The sequence below is a fragment of the Tachypleus tridentatus genome, chromosome 6, assembly GCF_004210375.1.
Source record: "Tachypleus tridentatus isolate NWPU-2018 chromosome 6, ASM421037v1, whole genome shotgun sequence".
Taxonomy (NCBI): domain Eukaryota; kingdom Metazoa; phylum Arthropoda; class Merostomata; order Xiphosura; family Limulidae; genus Tachypleus; species Tachypleus tridentatus.
The window spans coordinates 125,642,510-125,668,281 of NC_134830.1; the positions used below are offsets into that span (position 1 = coordinate 125,642,510).

General features: G+C 35.5%; 1 protein-coding gene across 1 annotated transcript in view; it reads right to left on the bottom strand.

Moving 5' to 3' along the window:
- Positions 1-6,227: 6,227 nt before the first annotated feature.
- LOC143253598 (neuropeptide F receptor-like) overlaps positions 6,228-25,772 on the bottom strand; it is a 32,030-nt gene continuing 12,485 nt past the window's right edge. Inside the window, exon 2 of the mRNA XM_076507714.1 lies at positions 6,228-11,441. Within this exon, the coding sequence (XP_076363829.1) occupies positions 10,312-11,382 (1,071 nt within the window). The 5' untranslated portion in view covers positions 11,383-11,441 and the 3' untranslated portion in view covers positions 6,228-10,311. The remainder of the gene's footprint in view (positions 11,442-25,772) is intronic.

Genomic DNA, 25,772 nt, shown 5'->3' on the forward strand with positions numbered 1-25,772 from the left:
TTAGGTTGGGCCCGGCATGGCCAGGTGTGTTAAAACGTTCAACTCGTACTCTGAGGGTCGCGGGTTTGAATCCCCTTCACACCAAACATGCTCGACCTTTCAGCCGTGTGGATGTTATAATATTACGGTCAATCACACTATTCGTTGGTAAAAGAGTAGCCAAAAGTTGGCGGTGGGTGGTGATGACTAGCTGCCTTCCCTCTAGTCTTACAATGCTAAATTAGAGACGGCTAGCACAGATAGCTTTCGTGTAGCTTTGTGCGAAATTCAAAAACAAAAACAAACATTGTATCGCTAGGCTTAATCAAGGCTTGATTATTGTACTGTTAGGCTAAATTATTGTATCGCTAGGCTTAATCAAGGCTTGATTATTGTACTGTTAGGCTAAATTATTGTATTGTTAGGCTTAATCAAGGCTTGATTATTGTACTGTTAGACTCGACACAAAACGATTATTCAAAACCTCTCTCAACATCATTATACTTAATTTTTTGTTATTGATTTTCTAATCACCTGAATTTTCTTTTTTCTCAACTCTTGATTGTAAATTTGAGCAAAATTATAAATTTAATATAGAATAGCTATTGATTCACCTGCTCTGAAAATATATCCTGTATAAAGACGTTTTACTTCTTCAATCAACTTTCTACAGATGGTAAAACAAGTTTAAATCTTTTCGGGAGTTTAAAAAGATATTAAGGTTCTCTTGTCAAATATATTCAAAACAGTTTTTATTAGTTAGCAACAGTCCCCTTTATTTTCCGTTACTGTTCTTCTGTATATGCTTTTTTTTTCTTCAAATTTTATGTTTGCAGAAGGTTTTTTTTTGTTTTTTTTGTCAGATCGCAGTGAAAATTCGTCTGCTTAAGGATTTTCTGGTAAAGATAAACAAACATGAAATGCTATATACACATATTCATCGTTAGTTTTGAAGTGATAATCTAGAAGAAAGAAAAAGGAAATATTAAATGTCACTCACCATCAACATTTAGGCTACTCTTCTCTGATCTAATAAACTACGAAGCGCATTTTGACGTCAACAAGCCCTGAAACTTCGATTCACAGTCCGAATATGCTAATTATTGGGACACGCCCGGCGCAGGTGATGAGAGAAACTAGTGTAGGCAGTGAGAGATAGCATAAACTCATATATGATATGTACTTTGTAAGGTTTAGTTTTATTTTTTTGAGTTTTTCTTTTATTATTGTGAAATGTTTAATGTACTTTAAAGGAAAAATCACTCACGTATGCCACTTTATGGAAAAACATTGTATATTTCATTTCTCAGGTAACATGAATTAAAGAGTTCTTTATCAGGTTTGTTTAACTTGAAGCTCTCGTGACTTGCGGATTTCTTGCTATTATTCGTTTTTCTTTAAAATGTCAATTTCATGGATATTCAAACAAAAATAGAATGATTCGTGTAGTTCAAGCGCTATCGGGTCTAATCTGATACCACTGCAAATCTTTATTTGCATTTTTCATTTTTTAATATATTTAAAACGTTGTTGCTTAGAAACAAATCGTTCATCTTTCAATATGTACTGGAATTTAATCTTTTATTTTCTTTTATCCGTCTACACAGTAAGTATTTAAAGGTTGAGTAAGTGTTATTCAAACGATTTTGGAGCTTCACCACGTCGTTACAATTCATGTCGCCACGTCCGGTCGTACTCTGCTTGCCAACCGTGCACTTGACAACAGCCCTACACTGTAGTATCTATTCCTGAAGACTTTGTCGTAAGGTTACCATGGTATAAAATACATAAAACAAATAGAATTAAGACACGAATTAGCCCCTCCCCAGTGGTTCAGCGGTAATTCATAGGGCTCACACCACTGAAAACATGGTTTCGATACTCATGATGGGCACAACAGGACAGACAGCCCATTATGTGCCTTTGTGCTTAACAAAAAACAAACAAAGACACTATTAAACCTAAGATAGCAATTATCTCTAATATATAAACTAAAAGGTCACCGTTCGCTTTATGTTTAAAGTTAATTTCCATAGAAGTTTATAACTAATTTAAATTGGCTTAATGCATTACATGTAAGCCTAGTAAACTTGATTGATGTAACAAAACAAAGATAAGGTATTCTCTGTTGGTTCAATTAATGACAAGAGCACAGTAATCTAAAATACATTATTCTGGACAAGTCCCTACAGTAATTAGCACCAGCAACTAACAGGTTTAAATATGGAACAGTAAGTTGTACCTTATAAAACCACACTGGAAACACAATTTTTAATTATAACATGGTTTTAGATAATACTTGTAACAACGAAATGACTACGGTTCCTTCTTTACTTTTATACGGAAACTTAGCAGGTAATTAGTGGAAACCTTAATAGCTCTCTCTCTCGGGATTTGGGTAATCATATGTACTCTGGAGGGTCAGGTGCTCTTTGACCTCTTCCTCCTTTCTTTACTTATATGGTCATGCAGTGTTGGTTGGTGTGGTTACTGCTTTAGGGTCAGAGTGGTCTGAATTACTCAGATCCTTTTCAGGGCAATGTCCATGTACTGGTATACATATATAGATATTATTTTGCCCTATCGGTAGAAAGTCTAGTTTGATGGATGCTCTTTCCTCCCTCTCTCTATATATATTTATTATTATTTTATTTACCTATTTAATTTTATTTTCCATTTATTTATTTTTGTGTTTAAAATATATATTGATTGGGGAGAGATGTTTAGGACTATCTTCATCATGTATGAGGTACCTGTCTAGTTCGCATAATAATTCATTTTCATCCAATTTTTATCAATATACGTTATTGTACTAGGTAGGATTCTATCTCGTATGGTTGGTATATTTGAATATTTGTTTGAATTTAGATGATGTCGCTCTGGGAACTGTGTATACTGTTGTGAAGAATGTGTTCTGTATTGTTTGTAACATGGTTTTAATTGTTTGGTCACTCACATGCTGGAGCTGCATAGTCTATTACTGATCTAATGTATGTTTTGTAAATTTTTAGTATGTCGTCTGTTGATACTCCACTGTTATTGCCAATTAGACTCCTAACATAGTTGGTTTGTTGCCACACTTTACTTTTAATTTCATTTACGTGGTTAATCCATGTTTATTTTAAATCATAGGTTAGACCTAGAAATGTTGCCGATGTGGCAGTCTGAAGTAGTGTTACATACGTATATATTTCAGGTTGTAGTTTTTTATTTTATTTTGTCAATTTTGTAAAGACGACAAGTTGTGTTTTTGCTGTACTTATTTTTTATTCTGTATTTGTGACAATACTCACTTATTCTGTTTAGTTGTGTTGTATGTTTGTGGCTGCTATTGTTAAGAAAGCAGGCGTCAGTGAATTTGTTTTGTTAAAGCTATCTATTATTTCTTCAGTTAGTCTGACTAAGTGGTCAATTATTTGTCTGAATTTTCTGAATCCATTTTGTTCTTCTGGTAATTTTGATGTCATCTCTAAGAATGTGGAGCAGTGTAAGACTAGAGCGTTTGGTTTGTTTTGAATTTCGCGCAAAGCTACACGAGGGCTATCTGCGCTAGCCGTCCCTAATTTAGCAGTGTAACAATAGAGGGAAAGCAGCTAGTCATCACCACCCACCGCCAACTTTTGGGCTACTCTTCTATTAACGAGTAGTAAGAATGACCGTAACATTATAACAACCCAGTCGCTGAAAGGGCGGGCATGTTTGATGCGACTGGAATTCAAACCCGCTACCCTCGGATAACGAGTTGAGCGCCATCTGGCCACGCCGAGCTATTTGAAGTTTTTGAAAAGCAATGGATTTACATTTCGAGAGTATTGGAAAATTAACCGGAAATGCTCTAATAAAGTATTGATGTAATTATATATATATTTAGTATTTAATTGAAGAAAAATAAGTCTTGGTCAATTTTAGTGACGATTTGAAGGGATGGGAGAAATAGTCAATAAGAGAATTAGGTTTTGAAAAATGTTACACCTAACACTTTCACAGAGACACTTCATCAAACAAATAGGAAAGAATATTTGAAAACATTGTGCGAGAAATATGTCGTAACACCAGCAGGTGAACCGATCTGTAAACCTGTTTTTATTAAAAATGGAAAATCAGTATTATTATGATTAGACTTTGTAAGGAAGTAGGTTACTGTTTTTAAACACTGGCCACCTTCAGTGACATTCAATAACAAACATTAATTTAGACCTTAATTAATACAATTGTAGAACAAATGCGGATAAGGGTTAAAACACTATAAAGCTGAATCTATCGAAATATTTAACTTTAGCAATATTTATATCACCCAGGCGGTGGCCCGGCATGGCCAAGCGTGTTAAGGCGTGCGACTCGTAATCTGAGGGTCGCGGGTTTGCATCCCGGTCGCGCCAAACGTGCTCGCCATTTCAGCTGTTGGGACATTATTAAGTTATGATCAAGCCCACTATTCGTTGACAAAAGAGTAGCCCAAGAGTTAGCGTTGGGTGGTGTTGATCAGCTGCCTTCCCACTGCTAAATTAGCGCAGATAGTCCTCAGGTAGCTTTACACGAAATTCAAACACAAAACAAAACGAACAAAAAAAACACGAAACCAGTGAAAATGTTAAGTTTGAAAATCGTGAATAATAGTAAAATTTTTTTAAATACCTCTTATCATTAAAAACTATTACTGTTTTACACAATGAAAGGATTTATACTTATGATATTCGTATCTTTGAGATCACAGACTTTTAAATACTGACGGCTGGTGAGCTTCCGTGAGCAAGTACACACACACACGTATAACGATTCACTAAAGTAAAACAATGTTTACAATGAATTTAAAAAATATATTAAATTAGAACTTTCATATTAGAATTTAATTCACGATTTTAAAATTTCAACCAAATATTTACAATTTATTTTCCTTAATTAATTAAATTAATATAATGTATTTTATTTATTTTCAAATAAATTATTTAAATTAAGTTCTTTAATTAAATAATTTAAATATTTAAAATACTACATTAAATTTGGATTAATACGAAATAAAACCTTTTAAAGTTTAAGGGGCCTACGTTTGTTTTATATTTTCTTGGCCCGGCATGGCCAAGCGAGTTAAGGCGTGCGACTCGTAATCTGAGGGTCGCGGGTTCGCATCCCGGTCGCGCCAAACATGCTCGCCATTTTAGCCGTGGGGGCGTTATAATGTGACCGTCAATCCCACTAGCCTTACACTGCTAAATTAGGGATGGCTAGCACAGATAGCCCTCCAGTAGCTTTGTGCGAAATTAAAAAACAAACTTTATGTTTTCTTTATTGTAAAGAAAACATTGTTTTGTATGATTTTTGTCCAGTTTTTACACATTTTCTGTAATATCACTTTGTTTTAAGTAACTTTACGATTATGTAGCTGGAACACATTTCTAACAACGACCTTATAATGTTTATTTTAAGACATTAACTAAATTTTCCCAAACACTTTATAAAAATACTCGAAACAGAAATATGTAAGAATTCTCTGGAGTTTACGTAATTAAATATATAATTATTTTATAAAAGAAAACCCATTTAGAGTTAATTGTTTTAAATTGATTCACTGAAAAGTAAACTAAAAGATAATGAGTCAATTTGTTATTTATTTTTTCCCTTTTTAAAAGTCAACCATTTTCCCGATCGTTTTAATACTCTTTAAACAATGATTTAATAATTGCTTTCTTAATATCACCAACTTTAATTAACAAAATAAAGTAAATTAACAAAGACATTCAATATATGAGAGAAATATAAACCCTAAAAGTTCGAAATGTCAGTGTTCTCTAGAGAACTTATTTTATTATCGAAATGAATGTGACAAGAGTGTGTTAGGGACAGATTCAGTTGACGAGAATCGAAGTTTGATAAAGAACATTAAAACGACTGTAGCAACAATGAACATTTGACTGATGTATGTGTACAGTAACAAATGTATCATTCTTAAACGTTTCTCAAACTAGGGTGCATTAAAGTTATAAAGACTTTGATAATTCTAGAAACTAATGAGATAATAATGGCATAACTACTAATGTATTAAGGGTTGTATATTTTACTCACAAATAATACAGTTTTTTTAATACGATATTTGGATAAAACATTTTTAACGATAATAGAAAAGAACTTTAAATATTGTTGGATTTACCTTTTTCTCTCTACAGAGGACTTGTGTGAGCGAAGATAAAATAAAACATTTGCTGATAAACGGTGTATAGGAAAACAAACTTTTATTGGGTTCTGTCGGCAAAATAAAAGACACTTTTATAGAAAAATCTATTACTGTGGTACCAGTAAACAGTCCTTTAGTATCCGTTCTCCAACTTTCGACCTTATAAAGAGTCCATAAGTACTTTACAAGGGTCATTCCATTACCATGACAGAGAAATCGTTAAGCCATCATTGTTAGACACAATTTCAGAAATTTTTCGCCAATTCTGAAAAATAACAGCAAAACATTCAACGTATTTATCCTGAAACGACCTATGTTTATTATCAGTTATCACCTTATCTGATTTCTTAACTTATGAAACACCATATTAATACGTTACATAACTAACTAAATCTGTCTGCCTTTTCTTGTTGAAAATATTAATATTGTTAAGAAATAGTTTTCACTTTTTTTTTTAAGACATTTAACATTATTTACATGTAATCTAAGACAGACAGACTGTGGAACAAACTGCTCCAATACAACACATCATGACATGTTTTTGTGAGCTACACATCAGATTGGTGCCTTACAATGAACAGTTATGATGAGTTCGTCGTGAACTATCTGACACATTGGTGTTCTACAACAAATAGACAAAATTTGACACCCTTAAAAACGTGCCAGTATTGAGTTACCAAAAACATTAGTGTAATATAAACAATAGTAGTGACAATAAGACATTTTTGTTTTTATGAACATACGTTTGTGTTAAATCTATTAATTTTCTTCATCAAAAACACATCTTTAAAATATTGGTGTCTCAAAGAAAGAAAACAAAACAAACAACAAATATTACGACGTTACATTCTTTATGACTCAGAACAGCTTACAATATATTTAACTGCTCTACTTGACACACATGATTGTATATCATTTACAATACTATTTATTGTTGTTACTGAAATAGTTAAATCTTGACACACTTATGACTAGTTTAGAACAATTATTATCTTGTTACTGAAACAGCTAAATCTTGATACACTTATGACTAGTTTAAAACATTTATTATCTTGTTACTGAAACAGCCAAATCTTTATACACTTATGACTAGTTTAGAACATTTATTATCTTGTTACTGAAACAGCTAAATCTTGATACACTTATGACTAGTTTAGAATATTATTTTGTTACTGAAACAGCTAAATCTTGATACACTTATGACTAGTTTAGAATATTTATTATCTTGTTACTGAAACAGCTAAATATTGATACACTTGTAACTAGTTTAGAAATATTAAAATCGCTCTTGAAAAAGGTCAGTCTTGATGCACTTACACTTGGATGGGAACATTAATGTTGTTCTAAAAATTGCCAACTCTTAACATAATGCTTAGAGACAACAAGGGACCTATTGGCCCACTTTGGCTGTTTCATCCGCCAAACTACACCATTATAAATTTTAAACAATCTTAAAAACAACCCTTATCACATCAACAGTACAATACTAGGATCACTTTAGAGACTGATCAACCATTACACCAAGATCCTTTTCTTTCATAACACTGTTAAGGTTATTCCCATCCAAATTATAATTCAAATTATGATAACCCACATACATCATTTTACATTTATTGTAATTAAAATCCATCTACCAGTTATTTGTCCAACTCACTAAATTTTTTAATTCACTTCAATTTACTGCCTGTACAACAACTGAAGGCAACCCATTCCAAAGGCCAACCCCCTATTAGAAAAATGAAACTGTCTTAGCTGAAGATGACTCCTACCCTGCCAAAATGTATATCTGCATCCCGTAGTTCTACTATTTTCACTGTGAGGTATAAAAAACACGACACATCAACACTATCAATTCCCTTTATAATCTTAAACACTTTAATTAATCAGATATATTCTGACTCTTCTTTTATCAAGAACAAGATAAAACAAGTTAAGAGATTTCAGCCTCTCCTCATACGACAACAACTCAGTGCTAGGCAATATTCTGTTAACCCTTCTCTAAACCCTTTCCAACAATTCAATGTCTTTCTTAAGGTAAGGAGCCCAAAATTGAACACAATACTCCAAATGTGGCCTGACCAGTGATCAGTACAATGAAGTTATAACCCTTTTAGACTTGTCTTCAATATTTCTGTAGATACAACCTTTACGACAAAATTATAACCTCTTCAGACTTGTATTAAATGTTTTTGTAGAATCAACCTGAAATCCAATTTGCCCAGCTGCTAGCAACAGTACAATACTAGGATCACTTTAGAGACTGATCAACCATTACACCAAGATCCTTTTCTTTCATAACACTGTTAAGGTTATTCCCATCCAAATTATAATTCAAATTATGATAACTCACATACATCATTTTACATTTATTGTAATTAAAATCCATCTACCAGTTATTTGTCCAACTCACTAGACGATCTAAGTCCTTGTGTAAATCATCAGCATCCACTTCACAGTCAGTAACATTTAAGATTATAACATCATCTGTAAGTTTAAGTAATTTATTGACCATTCCTTCATCTGTGTCACTGATGCAAATAAAAAGGATAAAAGTTGTAACACTGAGTCCTGAGGAATTCCACTTGTAACATTAATCCAGTTTGACTCAACTCGATTTGTAACAACCCTCTGTTTTCTTCCATCCAGACACTCTTCTATCCAACTTGCTAACTTCTTCCCCACATTTACAGAAACTATATTTTTACAAGCCTTTCATGTGGCACCTTGTCAAATGTTTTATGAAAATCTAGATACACTTACCACCATCTATATAAGCTGCATCTGTTTCAAAGAATATCAAAAGATTTGTAAGCTAAAAATTTCTTTTAATAAAACAATGTTTGTTATTCAATAAAAATTCTAAGCTTTGTTAAATGACTTGGCAACCATTTTTAACAGACTTTCCAAAACTTTTCCCACAACTGATGTAAGATTAACGTGTTTATAATTATTAGATCAGTTTTTATTACCTCCCTGAAACAGAAGAGTTACTTTATCTAACTTCCAATCCTCTGGTACCTGTCTGCTATTCAAGGACTGATCAAAATAGTAGTAAGTGACTCATATGTCCAATCTTTAACCTTTTTGACACAATTATACCAAATTGTAATATCAGTATTGGTCTAAAAACAATCAAATCTTGACACACACTTATGACTAATTTACGATATTGGTATATTATTAAAATCAGCTAAATTTTAACATAGTTATGACTGGTTCCGTACTCGAATAAGCCGGACTCCGTTACACCACCTGTCAGAGAAGTGCAACAACAAACTAAAATTAATAGTTCATTTGTTTAATTAATTAATTTTGCACTATAAATAATTTCAAGTGTCTCTTTTTGATTATTTTACACTAGTTTAAAGCAGTAGTGTCACATTCTAGATAGCCACAGCTGGCTTTTCTTCATCGTGTAACGCTGGTTGAAAACACTAGAGTCACACAGTAGATAGCCATAGTTGGTCAGTTTTCATTATTTAACATTAGCCTAAAATACTATAGTCGTACAGAAGGGAGTCACAATTGGCTAGTCTTCGCAACGTAACACTAGTGGTAAAGGACAGATAGCCACAACTAGCTAGTCTTCATTACTCTATACTAGTTTAAAGCACTAGTGTTAAAGAACAGATAGCCATAACTGGCTAGTCTTCATTACTTTATACTAGTTTAAAGCACTAGTGTTAAAGGACAGATAGCCACAACTGGCTAGTCTTCATGACGTAACACTGATTAAAAGCACTGGAGTCACACAGCAGATAACCACAAGTGGCTTGTCTTCATAACGTAACACTAATTTAAAGCACTAGTATTAAAGAACAGATAGCCACAGATAGCTATTCTTCATTACTTTATACTAGTTTAAAGCGTTAATGTCAAAGAACAGGTAGCCACAACTGGCTGTTCTTCACGATTTAGTATATGTTTTAAGCCCTGGTGTAAAGAACAGATAGCAACGATTGGCTATTCTCCATGACGTAACACTGGTTTAATACGCTATTTCCTGGTACACCATACCCCGTTATTTCCTGTTTATCTTGTAGACAATAACAGTGTAAAGTAAGGTAGCTATAGAACGGAAACACTCTGGAAACGTGTTTTAACTCAAAGCTAAAACTTTGTTTATGGAACATGTTTTTTCCACTCAACATTTCCTATTTTATTCATTTCCAGTTCGACTGGGTTTTCGAGCAGCTACACGAGCTGGAAAATATCTCTTTGAACTCTTTCCGAAAGTTGTCGTTCAACCATCCGTAGAGTAAGGGATTTGAACAAGCTGAGCTCATTCCGATCATGTGACAGCAGGCGAACACGATCCTGAAAACCGAATCATCCTGGAAAGGGTAGTAGAAGTCAGTGACGACATTAAGGATGTTGAGGGGGAGCCAGCTGATGCCAAAGATGAGGGCGATGGAAATAAGCAGGGTGTTTGTCTTCTTCATTCGTTGCTGCTTGTTTTCCATCATGGAGCCTCGGTTCACGATCCTCTGTCTCAGCTTGCGGCAAATCCTGGCATAAGCTACGGTGACAATCAAGATGGGCAGGGCGTATTGGAACACCATGGAGAACACAGAATAGATGAAACGCCCGTTTTTGATGGGCCAACGCTCGAGGCAATAGTCCACTGAATCCAGCCACGGCAACCCCACGTGGACGTGGTCCACAGTGCGGAAGATGAAGAGAGGGGAAGAGAGAAACAAGGCGATGACCCAGATCGAGGTCAGGGTTGAGACAGCGTGGAGAGGGGTGCAGCTCTGCTGAGTTGGGTACACGATGACCTTGTAGCGGTCGAGGGCGATGGCCGTTATGCTAATGGTGGAAACAAAGATACTGGTGGCCTGCAGAGCGGCCACCAGTTTGCACGTGAACAAACCGAGTGGCCAGAATTTGAGGACGATTTCAATTAGCGAGAATGGCATGGTGAAGAGGCAAAGAATGAGATCCGATATGGCAAGGTTGATTATGAAGACATTTCTGGCAGTTCTCATCTGGGGCTTTCTGGCTACTGCCATACAGACCAAACCATTTCCCGTGGCTCCCGTGATGATCAGCACCACGTAGGCCACAAGGAGGCCAATAAGAGATGGATAGTCTACTGTCCGGTTACTGACAAACCGCTGAAGTTTTGCTATAAGCTGGATTTCACTGATGTTATTGGTGGAATTGGCGTCCATCTCATACGTGAAAAAAGTGACGTTTCGGTCTTCCCACGTGATGTTGCTAGAGGTGTCCATGACAAAAACCCAGCAGAGGTACCCTCCAGTATCAGGTCTTTACAGCTGAATAACAAGACCTGAAAAGAGAAAAAAAACAACAAGAAAATTGTTACTTAAATTCAACAACTTTGATAACTAGACGTTTGATAAAAAAGAAATACCAAACTGATGATATAATACAACAGGAACGAGGGTCTAGATCGGAAGATCTAAGGTTAGACACGCGTTGAATACACTCGATACGTTCAGCAATAAGATGGTGGTGGGGTTGAATGATACAACCAGTTATTGTTTGAGAGAAGGTTGCGATAGGATATTATACTGTCGAAAAGCTTTGTTTATTCGTGGACTGCATCTCTCTAGGAAGTTTTGTATGACGTTTTAAACTGTTAGTGCGAATCTCCATCTGCTCCTAACATCGAACCTTTTCTAGACATACCCAGTCCACTAAACACGCCTACAACGTTTCTCAGCTCATTTAAAGAGTAGACATATATACTTTATCCCCTGTTTCCCTACATTTTATTTATCCTAAATAACGTAAGACAATAGATAAACAAACAACAGAGCAGGTATAGCGTTTTTTCTATATTAGTTCAAAGTTGACACAAAAGAAGGCAGATAATCAACAGAAACCGCCGCTAACTCATGGTCTACTCTAATCGAGTAGTTGGATTTGTTTGTTTGTTTCTTTTTTTAATTTCGCCCAAAGCTAAACGAGAGCTATCTGCGCTGGTCGTCCCTAATTTAGCAGTGTAAGACTAGAGGGAAGGAAGCTAGTTATCACCACCCACCGCCAATTCTTGGGCTACTCTTTTACCAACGAATAGTGGGATTGCCCGTCACATTATAATGCCCCCAAGACTGCAAGAGCGAGCATGTTTGGTATGACGGGGATTCGAACCCGCGATTCTCGGATTACGACTCGTATACCTTAACCACCTGGCCATGCCGAACCAGTTGGATTTGACACTATCATTCAACGCATCCATTGCGGAGCACAATTTTGCAGTAATCGAAATAAACCACAGATCTTAAATTCACATTCTGACACGGTCTCAAACTAAGCAGCTCACAGTAATTTTTAACAACTCGAATTACTCATTTCAAAAAAAAGAAAAATGTAAGTCATGTAACTGGTGAGAAAGGACTCATAAAATAAAACAATCCAGAACTGTAATAAAAATCTCAATTTGTGACGTATCACATAACATCTTGAAAAGAGAATGCCAGAAAACACGGGTAATTAATTATCGAAGCTGAACTACTTTTAACAGTGTAACATTACCAATGAATAAGCAGGTCTTTCGTAGGACTTGCTGATAAGAAAACAGAACAGACAATAAAGTTAGGAGACGGCTTGAGAAAAACTTGAAAGGTACGACGTTTTCACAAATTTATCTCGCCATTAGGTAAATCGTTGTCAGAACAGAACAGAACAGACTTTCTAAGGCACTCCTGTTTTCCCAATCTCACACCAAACTCCAGAGCATTGGATTTGTAGATTCTCTTTACACGTTTAAAATGTGTTACTCCACTTAGAACTACTTGCAAGAAAGATACACACTTTTTTTATCCTATTTTTTTTCCCACTTAGACCCTCTGCTATTGAACTATTACTAAATTAGAAGCCATCAATCACGACCAAATAGACTTGGTTTGGTTTATTTTGAATTTCGCGCACAGCTACACAAGGGCTATCTGCGCTAGTCTTCCTCACTTTAGCAGTGTAAGACTAGAGGGAAGGCAGCTGGTCATTACCACCCAACGCCAACTCTTGGGCTACTCTTTTGTTAACGAATAGTGGGATTAACCGTAACATTATAACGCCCCCACGGCTGAAAGGGTGGTCAAATAGACTTAATCTTATCATTTGCCTTTCGTGAAGACTTCCTAGTCGTATAATTATGTATGAGATGAAGAGTTCTTATCAGCCCTGATGAGTCCAAGTTCATAAGTCTAGTTATGAGACAGCAAAAAAAATAAAGCGATTAACGAGAAATGAACATGTGTTTTTACTACTGGAGGCGAAATAAGTACGAGACTTGAACCTCCGACTTCTTAAAATGAGTAATTTCTGATGGTTGTGCTAGGATTCAAGGCTTGACTATGATGAAACAACAAAGGTCTTACAGTGATGTAGGTGGTCTAATAATTTAACCCGCCATATTGGACGTTAAGTGTTTACATTACTCTCAGGTGAAAAATGACTAATCCATCTTCTAATAGCGTGTTATCTGAAGACGTAAAGCATTTCGTCAATGAGTATAAAGAAAAACATGTCGAGAAAGCGAACGAAATTTCGGATCAGTATCTTGCACGTAAAGTTTTAACAAATCTTATAGAATAGAATGTATGATGTTTAATATGACGGCACTCAATGAAACGGGGAGTTTTGTGGCATCACGTGCAAGATACAAAACTTTGTATACAGCAGTGTATTAACGCCATCGTTTCCAAAATGTATTGGTCACTATACTGGGACCTGGCACGAACTGCTGGTGATGGTAGGTCGACTCGCAATCTGAGGGTCAAATTTACCAAGTGTGTAACAGTCAATCGGGACATCTGTGTAATGTTTGGTAACATGCAGGATTTATACGATATCGGAAAAAGTTACAATGAAAAATATAGAGTATTTTGCCGAAACGTTTTCTCTGAATACAATGGTTGTGTTGGTTTTCCATATCTCAAGTTCACCATTCTCTTTGCTTTGATATTGTGTCATATCTGTTGTGCTGTTAGTAAGTAGAACATCTGATAGTTGTAATGTTAGGGTTAAACTTTCCAACATCTGCTCTCAAATATGTGTACAATCCTGACAAAACGTCTGCTGGTTGTATTTACAGATCTTAATCTTGACAGAAGGTTTGCTCGTAGTGTTTACATATAACATCAACCGAAGTTAGGTAAAACCTATCTATATCTAATGGTATAAATCAGCTGCATCTCCTGTGGTTTTGTGTTTAAGATTTTTCATATAAGTATCACAATCCGCAAACCTTGTAAGAAACAAGGATAGAGGAAAGAAGTGTGGTTCTGAGAGAAGGGTAGAAAGGAAATATGTCAGAAGTGTGGCTCTGAGAGAAAGAAGCAGTGTGGCATTTGAAGAAGGAATACTGAATGTCTTCAGTGATTGGTTATTAAACACTGAGGTATTCAACCAACTGTCGTTACAGGACTCCTATTTATAAATGTTGGATGCGTTCTTGTTTTCAAATCGATTCTGCGATTAATATTTTCTGAGTTTAAGATATACGTTTTCTACGTTATCACAGCGAGAAGTTTGAAGGAAAGCAGCAGCTTGACACAAGTAATGTTCGTTTGTTTTTTGAATTTCGTGCAAAGCTACACGAGGGTTAGCTGCGCTAGCCGTCCCTAATTTAGCAGTGTCATCACCACCCACCGCCAACACTTGGGCTACTCTTTTACCAGCGAATAGTGGGACTGATCGTAACATTATAATGCTCCAATGGCTGAAAGGGCGAGCATGTTTGGTGTGACAGGGATTCGAACCTACGACCCTCAAGTAGTTCTGAAATAACACTATCAGAATTTAATGTAAAATCTTTTCACTGCGAAATCTGCTACGCTAAGAACTAAGTAGAAATATCCCAGCATCCTGTGGGTATCCCAGAATATCGAAACGCGTTTTCTAAGCTTGTACTGTACAATGTGACGACAGATTGTATTTGATTACCAACAAAATTAATTTGTCTTCTAGAAACCAGCGTATTTCTGGCCGTTTTGTGTACCTCGTGGTTAATTAATTATCACTAGACGTCACAGATGACGTAAGCATACTTTCAGAACAAAGCAAAATAGATTCTCATGTGAAATGTAGCCAGCATCGGAAGCTTCGAGTCCCTAGTTGTACTAGCAAGGTTGAAACGCCTGTGGTTCTAATCAGATCCTTTTAAACAAATTTTACGAGATATAATATTTATATTTCATCAGTTTTCCGATTTCGTGTCAGTTGGTGCGTTTCGAATTCACGTAAAAGAAAAACGATGAAACACGAAAAAGAAAAAAACAACAACAAAAACGAAAACAAGTTGCACTATCCTAAAGACCTAGGTCATTATAACTTCTTTATGTATCGTGCATAGTTTTCAATAAATTGGACCAGCACTATAAGTCTTACTTGGCATATGAGCACGCATAAAAGATCGAAAAAAGAGGTTGTTAAAAACTTAGATTTTCTGAGCGGTTGAGAAACTTCTGAAATGTAAGAAAAAGAAATGATGGACCGAATAGAAAGTTTGCAATGGTTCGGAGGTGAAAAATACATCATGCAACGTAGAGCATGATTCGGAGCTGGAAAATACATCATGCAACGTAGAGCATGGTTCGGAGCTGGAAAATACATCATGCAACGTAGAGCATGGTTCGGAGCTGAAAAATACATCATGCAACGTAGAGCATGGTTCGGAGCTGGAAAATACATCATGCAACGTAGAGCATGGTTCGGAGCTGGAAAATACATCATGCAACGTAGAGCATGGTTCGGAGCTGAAAAATACATCATGCAACGTAGAGCATGGTTCGGAGCTGAAAAATACATCATGCAACGTAGAGCATGGTTCGGAGCTGAAAAATACATCATGCAACGTAGAACATGGTTTGGAGCTGAAAAATACATCATGCAACGTAGAGCATGGTTCGGAGCTGAAAAATACATCATGCAACGTAGAACATGGTTTGGAGCTGAAAAATGCATCATGCAACGTAGAGCATGGTTCGGAGCTGAAAAATACATCATGCAACGAGCGTATTACGAAGTTTTAAAGTGTTTGTGTTCTAAATAACCACATAAATATTTTTCTGTCTGAAGAGATTTCACGTGTGACCTCTACAAAGATTAGATCAAAAGTTCAGTTCTCGTAGAAAATTCATTTATAAATATGGAACTGGTCAAGTACGTATTCGGAAATGACGTCTGAACAGATAGATAGTGTATGTAACTGTTAAATGAGTAGAGTGTATGTGTTGCTGTTAAATGGATGGATAGCACGTGTAACAGTTTTTTGGATGTATAGTGTGTGTAACTGTTAAATGGACGGATAATGTGTGTAACTGTTAAATATGTGGATAGCGTGTGCAGTTATTAAATGGGTGGATAGTGTGTGTAACTGTTAAATGGACGGATAGTGAGTGTAACTGTTAAATGGACGGATTGTGTGTGTAACTGTTAAATAGATGGATAGTGTGTGTAACTGTTAAATGGATGGATAGTGAGTGTAACTGTTAAATGGACGGATTGTGTGTGTAACTGTTAAATAGATGGATAGTGTGTGTAACTGTTAAATGGATGGATAGTGTGTGTAACTGTTAAATGGATGAATAGTGTGTGTAACTGTTAAATGGATGGATAGTGTGTGTAACTGTTAAATGGATGGATAGTGTGTGTAACTGTTAAATGGACGGATTGTGTGTGTAACTGTTAAATAGATGGATCATATGTATAACTGTTAAACGGGTTGATAGTGTGTGTAACTGTTAAATAGACGGATAATGTGTGTAACTTTTAAATGGGTGAAACCCGTGTTTTGATACCCATGAGAGGCAGAGCACAGATAACCATTTATGTAGCTTAGCGTTTAACCATAAACAAGAGTAGGTGGTTAATTTTTCTAAAACTTGAGGTTTGAACCTACTAGGGTGGATAATAAATGAACTAACTCTCATCTTAAAAGTCAGTTTACGAAAAAATTATAAATAGATAAAAAAACAGACCTCAGCCACATTTTAATTGAAATTACGACAGTTGAAAAATGTATTTAGAACTGGTTCTATGGTTCGTAACCGTTTTGCACAAAGTTTCAAATTTACTTGTTTGCTTTTCTATCTCTTTCTTTTTTCAAAGATAAGTAAAAATAATCTAGATGTCTCTGTTTGTTCGTTATCTACTGGAAAAGTCTTACGTCGTCCTGTGTCTTCATATGTTGATCACAATATATCCACAGTTCCTGGATGGCTCTAGGATATTTATTTCATATTTTTCATTTTCATCTTTTCGTCGTTAACATGGAACAGCGATAAGAAAAAGAAGATATTGCCCGAACGCCCTTGGTCTTGGCAGGAACATCAGCGTGCATAACCAACAGCACGGACTGGTTGTTTTTTTTGTCCTTAATGAATAACTACAACGTTTCATATTGAGTAACGTATTCTGAGGATGTGCACGTCTGGAGCCCATCAAAACCAGCAAACCGAACTAATTACTTTTGTTTTCTCCAGATATCCTTAAACTTATATAACATTACAGCAAAATACATGCAAAACTGTAACGTTTATATTTATGATTTAATGGACAATGGATAAATATGCGTATGTAACTTATTTTCTCAAGACCTCCACGAGGAGACAGAAGCGATGTAAGTTCTGTTTCATCGTCAGCAACATTGGTTTTGAAAAAATTTAAGATCGCGGTTTTTCTAATGAAACTTATAAGTTTTCGACGAATAATGGACCGGTATTATCGTCTTTTATCAACTTGTACTCTGAGGGTTGCAGGTTTGAATCTCCATCAATATGCTCGCCTTTTCAACCGTGTTGGGCGTTATAAGGTTACAGTCAATCCTAGTAGGTAAAAATGTAGCCTACGAGTTGGCGGTGAGTGGTGATGACTAGTTGTCTTCCTTTTAGTCTTACACTACTAAATTAGTGACAGTAGACACAGATAACCCTCGTGTAGCTATACGCGAACACTCAAAGACAAACACAAACAACTAAAAACCTTATCAGTGTGCCTTCCCCCATGGCACAGCAGTATATCTCCGGACTTATAGACTAGAAACCAGGTTTCGATACCCGTAGTGGACAGTGCACAGATCGTCCATGGCGCAGCTTTGTGTTTAATAATAAACAAACAAAATTCAGTGTGCTTTGAACGTGTACATTTAACAAACGATTGATTCCATCTTTCCATATATCCACAATTTGAATGTGGACAAGCATACAAATGTCGTGCATTCCATCCATTGTTGTGTTCACCACGTTCACTTTACTTACAATGTATTCTTACTTCTTAAATACCATCCTCCCTCTGATATTCTGTATAGTAAGTATATTGTGTAATAAACAGTTTATGTCTACATAACCAATCAAACTTCTCCATCTAGCCTGACATCTCACATTTCCTGTTTTCATTGTTATTGTACACTGTTAATTATTGTTGCACTTTGTTTTCTATTCTTGTATACTGTTTTATATTTTCCTTTATTGTTCGAAGTTTAAATAATTGTGTTAATTTTTTATTTCTAGTGTAAGATTTCCACAAAGTAAAGTAATCAATATAATTAAATGAAACACCATACAAATAAGAAGTAAGCGAGAGGAGATCATAATTACTCTCTTTAAATATTCCATTAGTTTTCAGACCAATAACAAAAGGTAACGAATGCTAAAGTCTTTAAATAAGACCGTACAGTTATCCACCTGTTAGATTAATAAACAAACAAACATACCATGAAATGGATTTATTTCGCACAAGCTAACATCATGGTCAGTAATATGATGAGTTATCAACTCAATTTCTTTAGAGACATTACGTCGTTATTATTCTCAAGCGAACAAGAACTGAACACCAAAGACAAAAGTAATACTTGGTAATTCCTGTTTTTTTCATAGGAGGCCCCGCTAGAACAGCGGTAAGTCTAGGGATTTACAACACTAAAATAAGCGGTTTGATTTCCCTCGGTGGGCTCAGCAGATAGCCCGATGTGGCTTAATTATAAAAAACACACACACACTTATAAAAGATTGTTATGGGATTCTTTTTGTTATAAATTTAAGTCTCTTTTTGAATGTCTCACATTTCTACACGAGGGATATATGCGCTAGCTGTCCCTGATTTAGTAGTGTAAGACTAGAAGGAAGGCAGCTAGTCATCACCACTACCGCCAGCTATTGGTCTACTATTTTACCAAGGAATAGTGGGATTCACCGTGACATTATAATGCTCCACGGCTGAAAGGGTGAGTACGTTTGGTATGATGGAAAGTCGAACCCGCAACCCTCAGGCTGCGATTCTAACGCCCCTAACCGGGCCTCAGTGATAAGACCATTTAAATCTAATAACTTCGAACGGTGAATAACACACAATGTAATCCTATAAGAATATTCTGAATAAGTGAATAATTACACTCCATAATGACAGTTTAATAGCGTGCTCTGTGGTAAATAAATCAACATAGACTTCTGATTAAGGATGTGCCCTAAATCACGTAATCAAGGAATACTCTTGGATAACAACGTATTTTAGGGTGTTTACTGTTGGATAAAAACGTACTGTAATGTGTTTACTGTTCACCTTTCCTTTATAGATTAATTATCTTTATTATGTTTGTGTAAAATGATAAAATCTCTTACAGAATAGGAGAAAAAATGCCGTCATCGCCTTTGTTAAAACAAGAATTGCAGTTCCTGATGCAGTCTCATTTTGGAGTTTCTGTTCACGAGCTACCTACTGAAAAGTTTTCTGAAGCCATAAAAAAAAATAGAGAGGGTCCATCATTTGAAAGGAGGGGAGAAACTCCTCGTTAGAAATATTCAGAAATAATGAATTAAATGAATGACAAATTTAAGTGTTTGAAAGACGCTGTTCCCTCCCTACCTCATCAAAAAAGAAATAAAAAGGAAGACAAATGAGGTAATTCAAATAACGGAACGTTCAAATAGTGCCCTTCAGCTTCCAGTGTTTTGTTCACAAATGTGCATTCTTCCGCTACTTTAAGATGCATTACACGTTGTCATGTTCCATTCCTGACGCCATCTCAAAAATGGCCTTCATGGAAATGTTTGTTTGCCCTTGAACACGTGATTTGCATGGCGTACTGAGAGGGAGGTTTGTTTTGTTGCTAATGGATACGTTTTCAAAGTGGTCTATTCCTGCTAAACAACTTGACAAGATCAAACTTTGATCATTACATGGTCAACAAGTGATGGACTAGAGAGCTGTAAGTTTTGATTTTTAGGTATCTAAATTAATTGACTGACACACACACACGCACGCGCACTTCTGGTAAGTGTGATGGCAGCTCGCCCTGTCAGGCAATAGCAACTAATGTCTCAAAGTCTATTTATTACTCTGTGTGTTGAGTTAAAGCTCAGTGACGTTTTCTAAGACAGTTAATGTACGAAATGAACATCTGATCTTGTATGCAAGGCCATCACTTACTGCAACTTCAATTAATTTTTATTTTATGTATTGGCTTTAACCAGTACACTAAGATAATGTACTGTGTACAAGACACACAGGTAATGTATTATATACACAGATAGTATACTGTATACCAAGGGTAGCCAAACCTGCTTAACATAAGAGCTACATACGATAAACTTCAGATGTTTGAGAGCCACAAGACATGAACAAATATTACACACACGTTTTTATCGTTAGATGTACATTTTGTTATATACATTTTATAAAAATATTAATAAATACGTGTACGTAATAATATTTATTCATATATGTAGTTTTTAAACTGTTAATTTGTATTAGTTACAATAATCACAAAGCACACATATATATACCAAATGTTTCAAAATCCTGACTGATTATTGTTTTAACTATATTGAGCGTATTCAATACGGTAATGAACTACGGAAACATCTAAGAAAAATAAGCAAATTTGCATTTCATTAATATTAAATGAGACTGACAAAAATAAAAATAAAAGGGTAAAAACAGATATTTTTAATGATATTTGTCTTAGTAAATATTTGGTCAAAACGTGGAGGAAAATGTGTAAAAGAATAAAATTAGAGATATTTTAATCAGGTACCACCTTACAAAATTGAGTATTATCATAAATGTTTCTGACACAAATAGACATCGATACAATTATCAGGCTATTTACTGCTTGTGGAGGTCTTGCGAGTTTTCATCTTGGTTGTGAGTTATTGAAATTCCAGCTGACATGTTGTCAAGGCTGTACGAATTAACTCCATCAGGTGTTGATTTGTAAGAATTGCACGATACTTCGACTTCACAAACTTTATTACAGAGTACAGTGATTCACAGCAGTATGTTCTGCTGAAAATTGAGATGAGTCGCACACTGGTTTTCTTCAGTTAAGGATATTTTACTTCTGGAACTTGCTTCCAGAACTCAATTGTAGAATGGGATTTATGGATCATCTTTAGACCTAGGTCCTCCTGTAGTTCTATTAGGTCCATTTCCACAGTTGATGATTCTGTAACCAAAGATTTGAGAATTGGACAACCATCATTGATCACATCAACCATGAATGGATTTAAAAGAAAGGCGAAGCAGATCTTCAGCTTCTGCAAGTCGTCAAACCTGTCTAGAAATTTATCAAGTAGTCCTTGTAATTTATCTTTGTTTTCTTCCAGTTTGTGGTCTTTTATTTCAATATGGAATGTATTTACTCTCATTTTGAGATTGGGAAAGTAACTGAAGTTTCTTAACAATATGTCTCTTTGAAAAAGTCTTATTTTTTTTGAAAGCTGAAAATTGTCTGAGAAACATCAGAAACAATCTTATCCTTCCCCTGGAGTGCCAAGTTGAGAGTTTGTAGATGATTAATCATATCAGTAAGGAACATTAAATATTGCATCCATTCGTAATTTCCCAGTTGAGGACAGAATATTTTCTTTTCTTCAAGAAAAGTAATAATAGGCTTGAACAGATCCACAAACCTAGTTCTGACAACACTGCTGGTTGACAGCTACCTCTCAATACATTAGAAAGAGATATCATGGGATTTATCTTCAAGCTCCAATTCTTCAATAAAATTTTTGAACTGTTGGTAGGTGAGGTGTTTTTTTATAGCAAAGCCACATCGGGCTATCTGTTGAGTCCACCGAGGGGTATCGAACCCCTTATTTTAGCGTTGTAATTCCTTCGACTTACCGCTGTACCAGCGGGGGACCTGCTGGTGGATCTTCCCATTTAAACGTATGAAGTTGGCAATTTCAAAAACAAATTTCATAACATCTTCATACTTGAAGTACCTGGCTGTCAGGTGTTCACGATGAATAATGCAATGAACAGAGAGAAACTCTGGAAAGCTGGGATCACTTTTCATAAATGCAATTAATCCTGTATTTTCCCCACCATTGCAGGTGCTATATCTGTTGCAAACACTGACAAGTTTATCAAGTGGAATATCAACATTTGTTGAGGCTCTGTCAAGCGCATTTTAACGTCAACACCAAGAGTTGTTTCTTTTAGTGCCACAAAGTCCAACGTATCTTCTTTCACAGTTACGTCAGAGGAAACATAACGAATAAATACTGTCAGTTGTTGGTTGTCTTGTATGTCTGTAGATTTGTCAAGGGTTAACCTGAATGAAAGGGACTTCTTTAAATCATTTTGCATTTTGCCTGCAACATCACCACTGCTCTGGAAGATACGTCTCTCTGTAGTGTGGCGTGAAGCTGGTGTTTGTGCTGTTAGTCGCTGAAGTTTTGTGTTGTTTGGATCTAACACTGCAACAACTTCAACTATATTCTTCTTAACAAATTCATCATCAGAATATGGGCGTTTAGCACAAGCAATATTCCATGATATAACAAAACTAGCTTCAGTCGTTGTATCAAATTCCTTACTGAACATTGTCAGCAATGTCTGCTGGCTATTTAGTGATGATTTTAACACAGTTAACTTGTTTTTCCTTAATTCTGGTTTAAGTGAATAATCAGACGAAAAATTTTTGTGATTTGTTTTATAGTGGCGTTTCAAGTTACTGGCTTTGTAATGGCTGAGTAACACATTGCAAATAAGACACAAAGGTTTACCTCTTTTAACGCTAAATACAAAATCTTCTTCCCACTCTGGCTTAAAATATCTGTTTTCATCTTCATACTTTCGCTTCTTACAATTTGATGACGTCATCTTCCTTTATAAAATTTTCACAGACACTTCTAAGAAATTAAAGTGCAAAGAAACAATAAGCTCCAACATGCGCAACACAACCAAACTCTACAGCGCCCAGTATCACACCAACACTCTGCTAATTTAATTGTCCGCAACACAGCCACACACGCCACAATCATGCGATCGCAAGCCACGCCCATTAAAACTAACATTGTCAGCACCGGATTGTATGGTTAATGATTCTTCAGCACAATTCCTCTGTAATTCTTGCTGATCCGAAATAACTTTAATTCCTGATTTTAATGCATCATTAAAATTAGGATTTAAATTTTAAATATATTTATTCACCATGAATAATAAACTTACTTTTTAATCCAGTGGACTTTCAGTTTAACCCGGTAAATAATTATAAAGCTTGAAAAGATTTTATTTACCTTATATATTAATTTTGATGCAAAAGGAGTTTAGCCAACATATTTCCGCGAGTCGCACACTATGTGTCAAAGAGCCGCGGTTTCCCACCCCACACAGATAAAGTACTGTATACACGATATATATACGTCCACGTAGTTTACTCTATATAATTTACCCTACTGAACTCAAGATATGGATGTTTAATCCCAGTACTTATTTTTAACAAGAAAACCTTCACTGTAATAAATAATAATTTTATTCAATACAAAGATTCATGTTATCGATTTAGTTGTACGTTATCTGTAGTTTGTTTCCACTCGTTTTAAATACCTGTGCATACAGATCGTGATGGAATTAGTAACAACTAAATATTCCTTTTATTTTTTTTTCTAAATAATTTTGTTTAATTTCCTCGAAAGCAGAAATAAACAACTCTAAACAAAACTCGTAAAATAATTAAAAGGTATAACCACGAACTGAAAATGTGTCTGTGCTTTTATGGTTTTTGTAAACCTCCCACCAAAAAACTGATCAGTGCCAAAAAAACAACAACTAGAAAATCAAATATATATACACACTTTCAGCTTTATCTCTTAAAATATAGTAACTTTAATTATTATAGTATATTGAACTTACGATCATTATTATACATTTTTGGCCCGGCATGGCCAAGCGTGTTAAGGCGTACGACTCGTAATCTGAGGGTCGCGGGTTCGCATCCCCGTCGCGCCAAACATGCTCGCCCTTTCAGGCGTGGGAGTATTATAATGTAACGGTCAATCCCACTATTCATTGGTAAAAGAGTAGCCCAAGAGTTGGCGGTGGGTGGTGGTGACTAATTGCCTTCCCTCTAGTCTGACACTGCTAAATTAGGGACTGCTAACACAGATAGCCCTCGTGTAGCTTTGTGCGAAATTCAAAAAAACAAAAATAAACATCTAATACATTAACGGTTTGGAACAGATTGAGATAGAGACCTCGTCCTTTAATGAATATTTGCGGGCTATATTATCTCACTCACTTGCAATTCAAATACTAAATATTAACTCAGTTTATTTAACTTTTTTGTAAAATGTATCTTGTTTAGTGCTTTCGTAACAGTTCCTGACGTTTTTATAGCGTTATTAATCTTATTATATGACGTGTTTGTATTCTTTTCTTTCCTCGCTTCTTAAGGGTTCGAAACTAAGTGTGTTTTATATCGTATTTTCATTAGCTGTGTTCACTTCTTTAATATATGTCATTATGTGGTCATATACATTTACAAAAATGGCCAAAAACGTGCGTAGGAAGCGAATTAAAGACGCTTGCTAAATCGCACCAAAGAAACCAGTCATGCGTAAGAAAGCCAGAAGTTCGCTGAGGGCATGAAAAGAGAGAGATCGAATGTCAGATATTTTGCCCTCGGAAAATTTTAAAATTATTGATTTTATTTTAAGCAATAAAATAACTTTCAAATTAAATCCATTTGCTAGAATATATCTCTGTGTATTGTTGTATGACAAGAGAGAGATTTAACGTTACAGCGACTGCGTGGCTTAAAACCTAGAATTTTCTCAAATGTTTATGTTTTAGAACGGTTTCAGCTATATGTGAAGACACAGTTAAGGTTAAGTTGTTGATTGCTTCAAACACTTAATTCATACATTTTAGATTATTTCGTCAGATTATCCTTTGCTTTGGGTAAATGCCATAGAATATCCAATAATTAGAAGTTCTAGTCGACAAAAATAAAACATTTGTCATCGTCAAGTAGAAATAGACTTTATCTTGTTCCTTTTATTTAGTGATCCAAATGTGATAATTTCGTAAAGGTTTCTATTGGTTAGCAGGTTCTCATAAACAGGCATTGCTCTGTAATTTGACTAATATTATGACAACCACTCAAATTCAGTAAAGAGTTTTACGAGTACGCTGGGTGGACCTGTGGTTTGAGCCATGAATTACGGAGTTGATGATCAGCGTTCGAGTCCGTGCTGTACCATAAAATATTCCCTGCACTTTAAGCCGTGGGTGCATTATAAGAGTAACAGTCGAAACCTTTGCATAGTAGAGGGCTACCAACTATAATCCTTCCTTCTAGTTAGTGATTCAATGCAAAAATTCGATTTCCCAGTGGGAACAGAGTGTAGATAGTTTATTGAGTAGC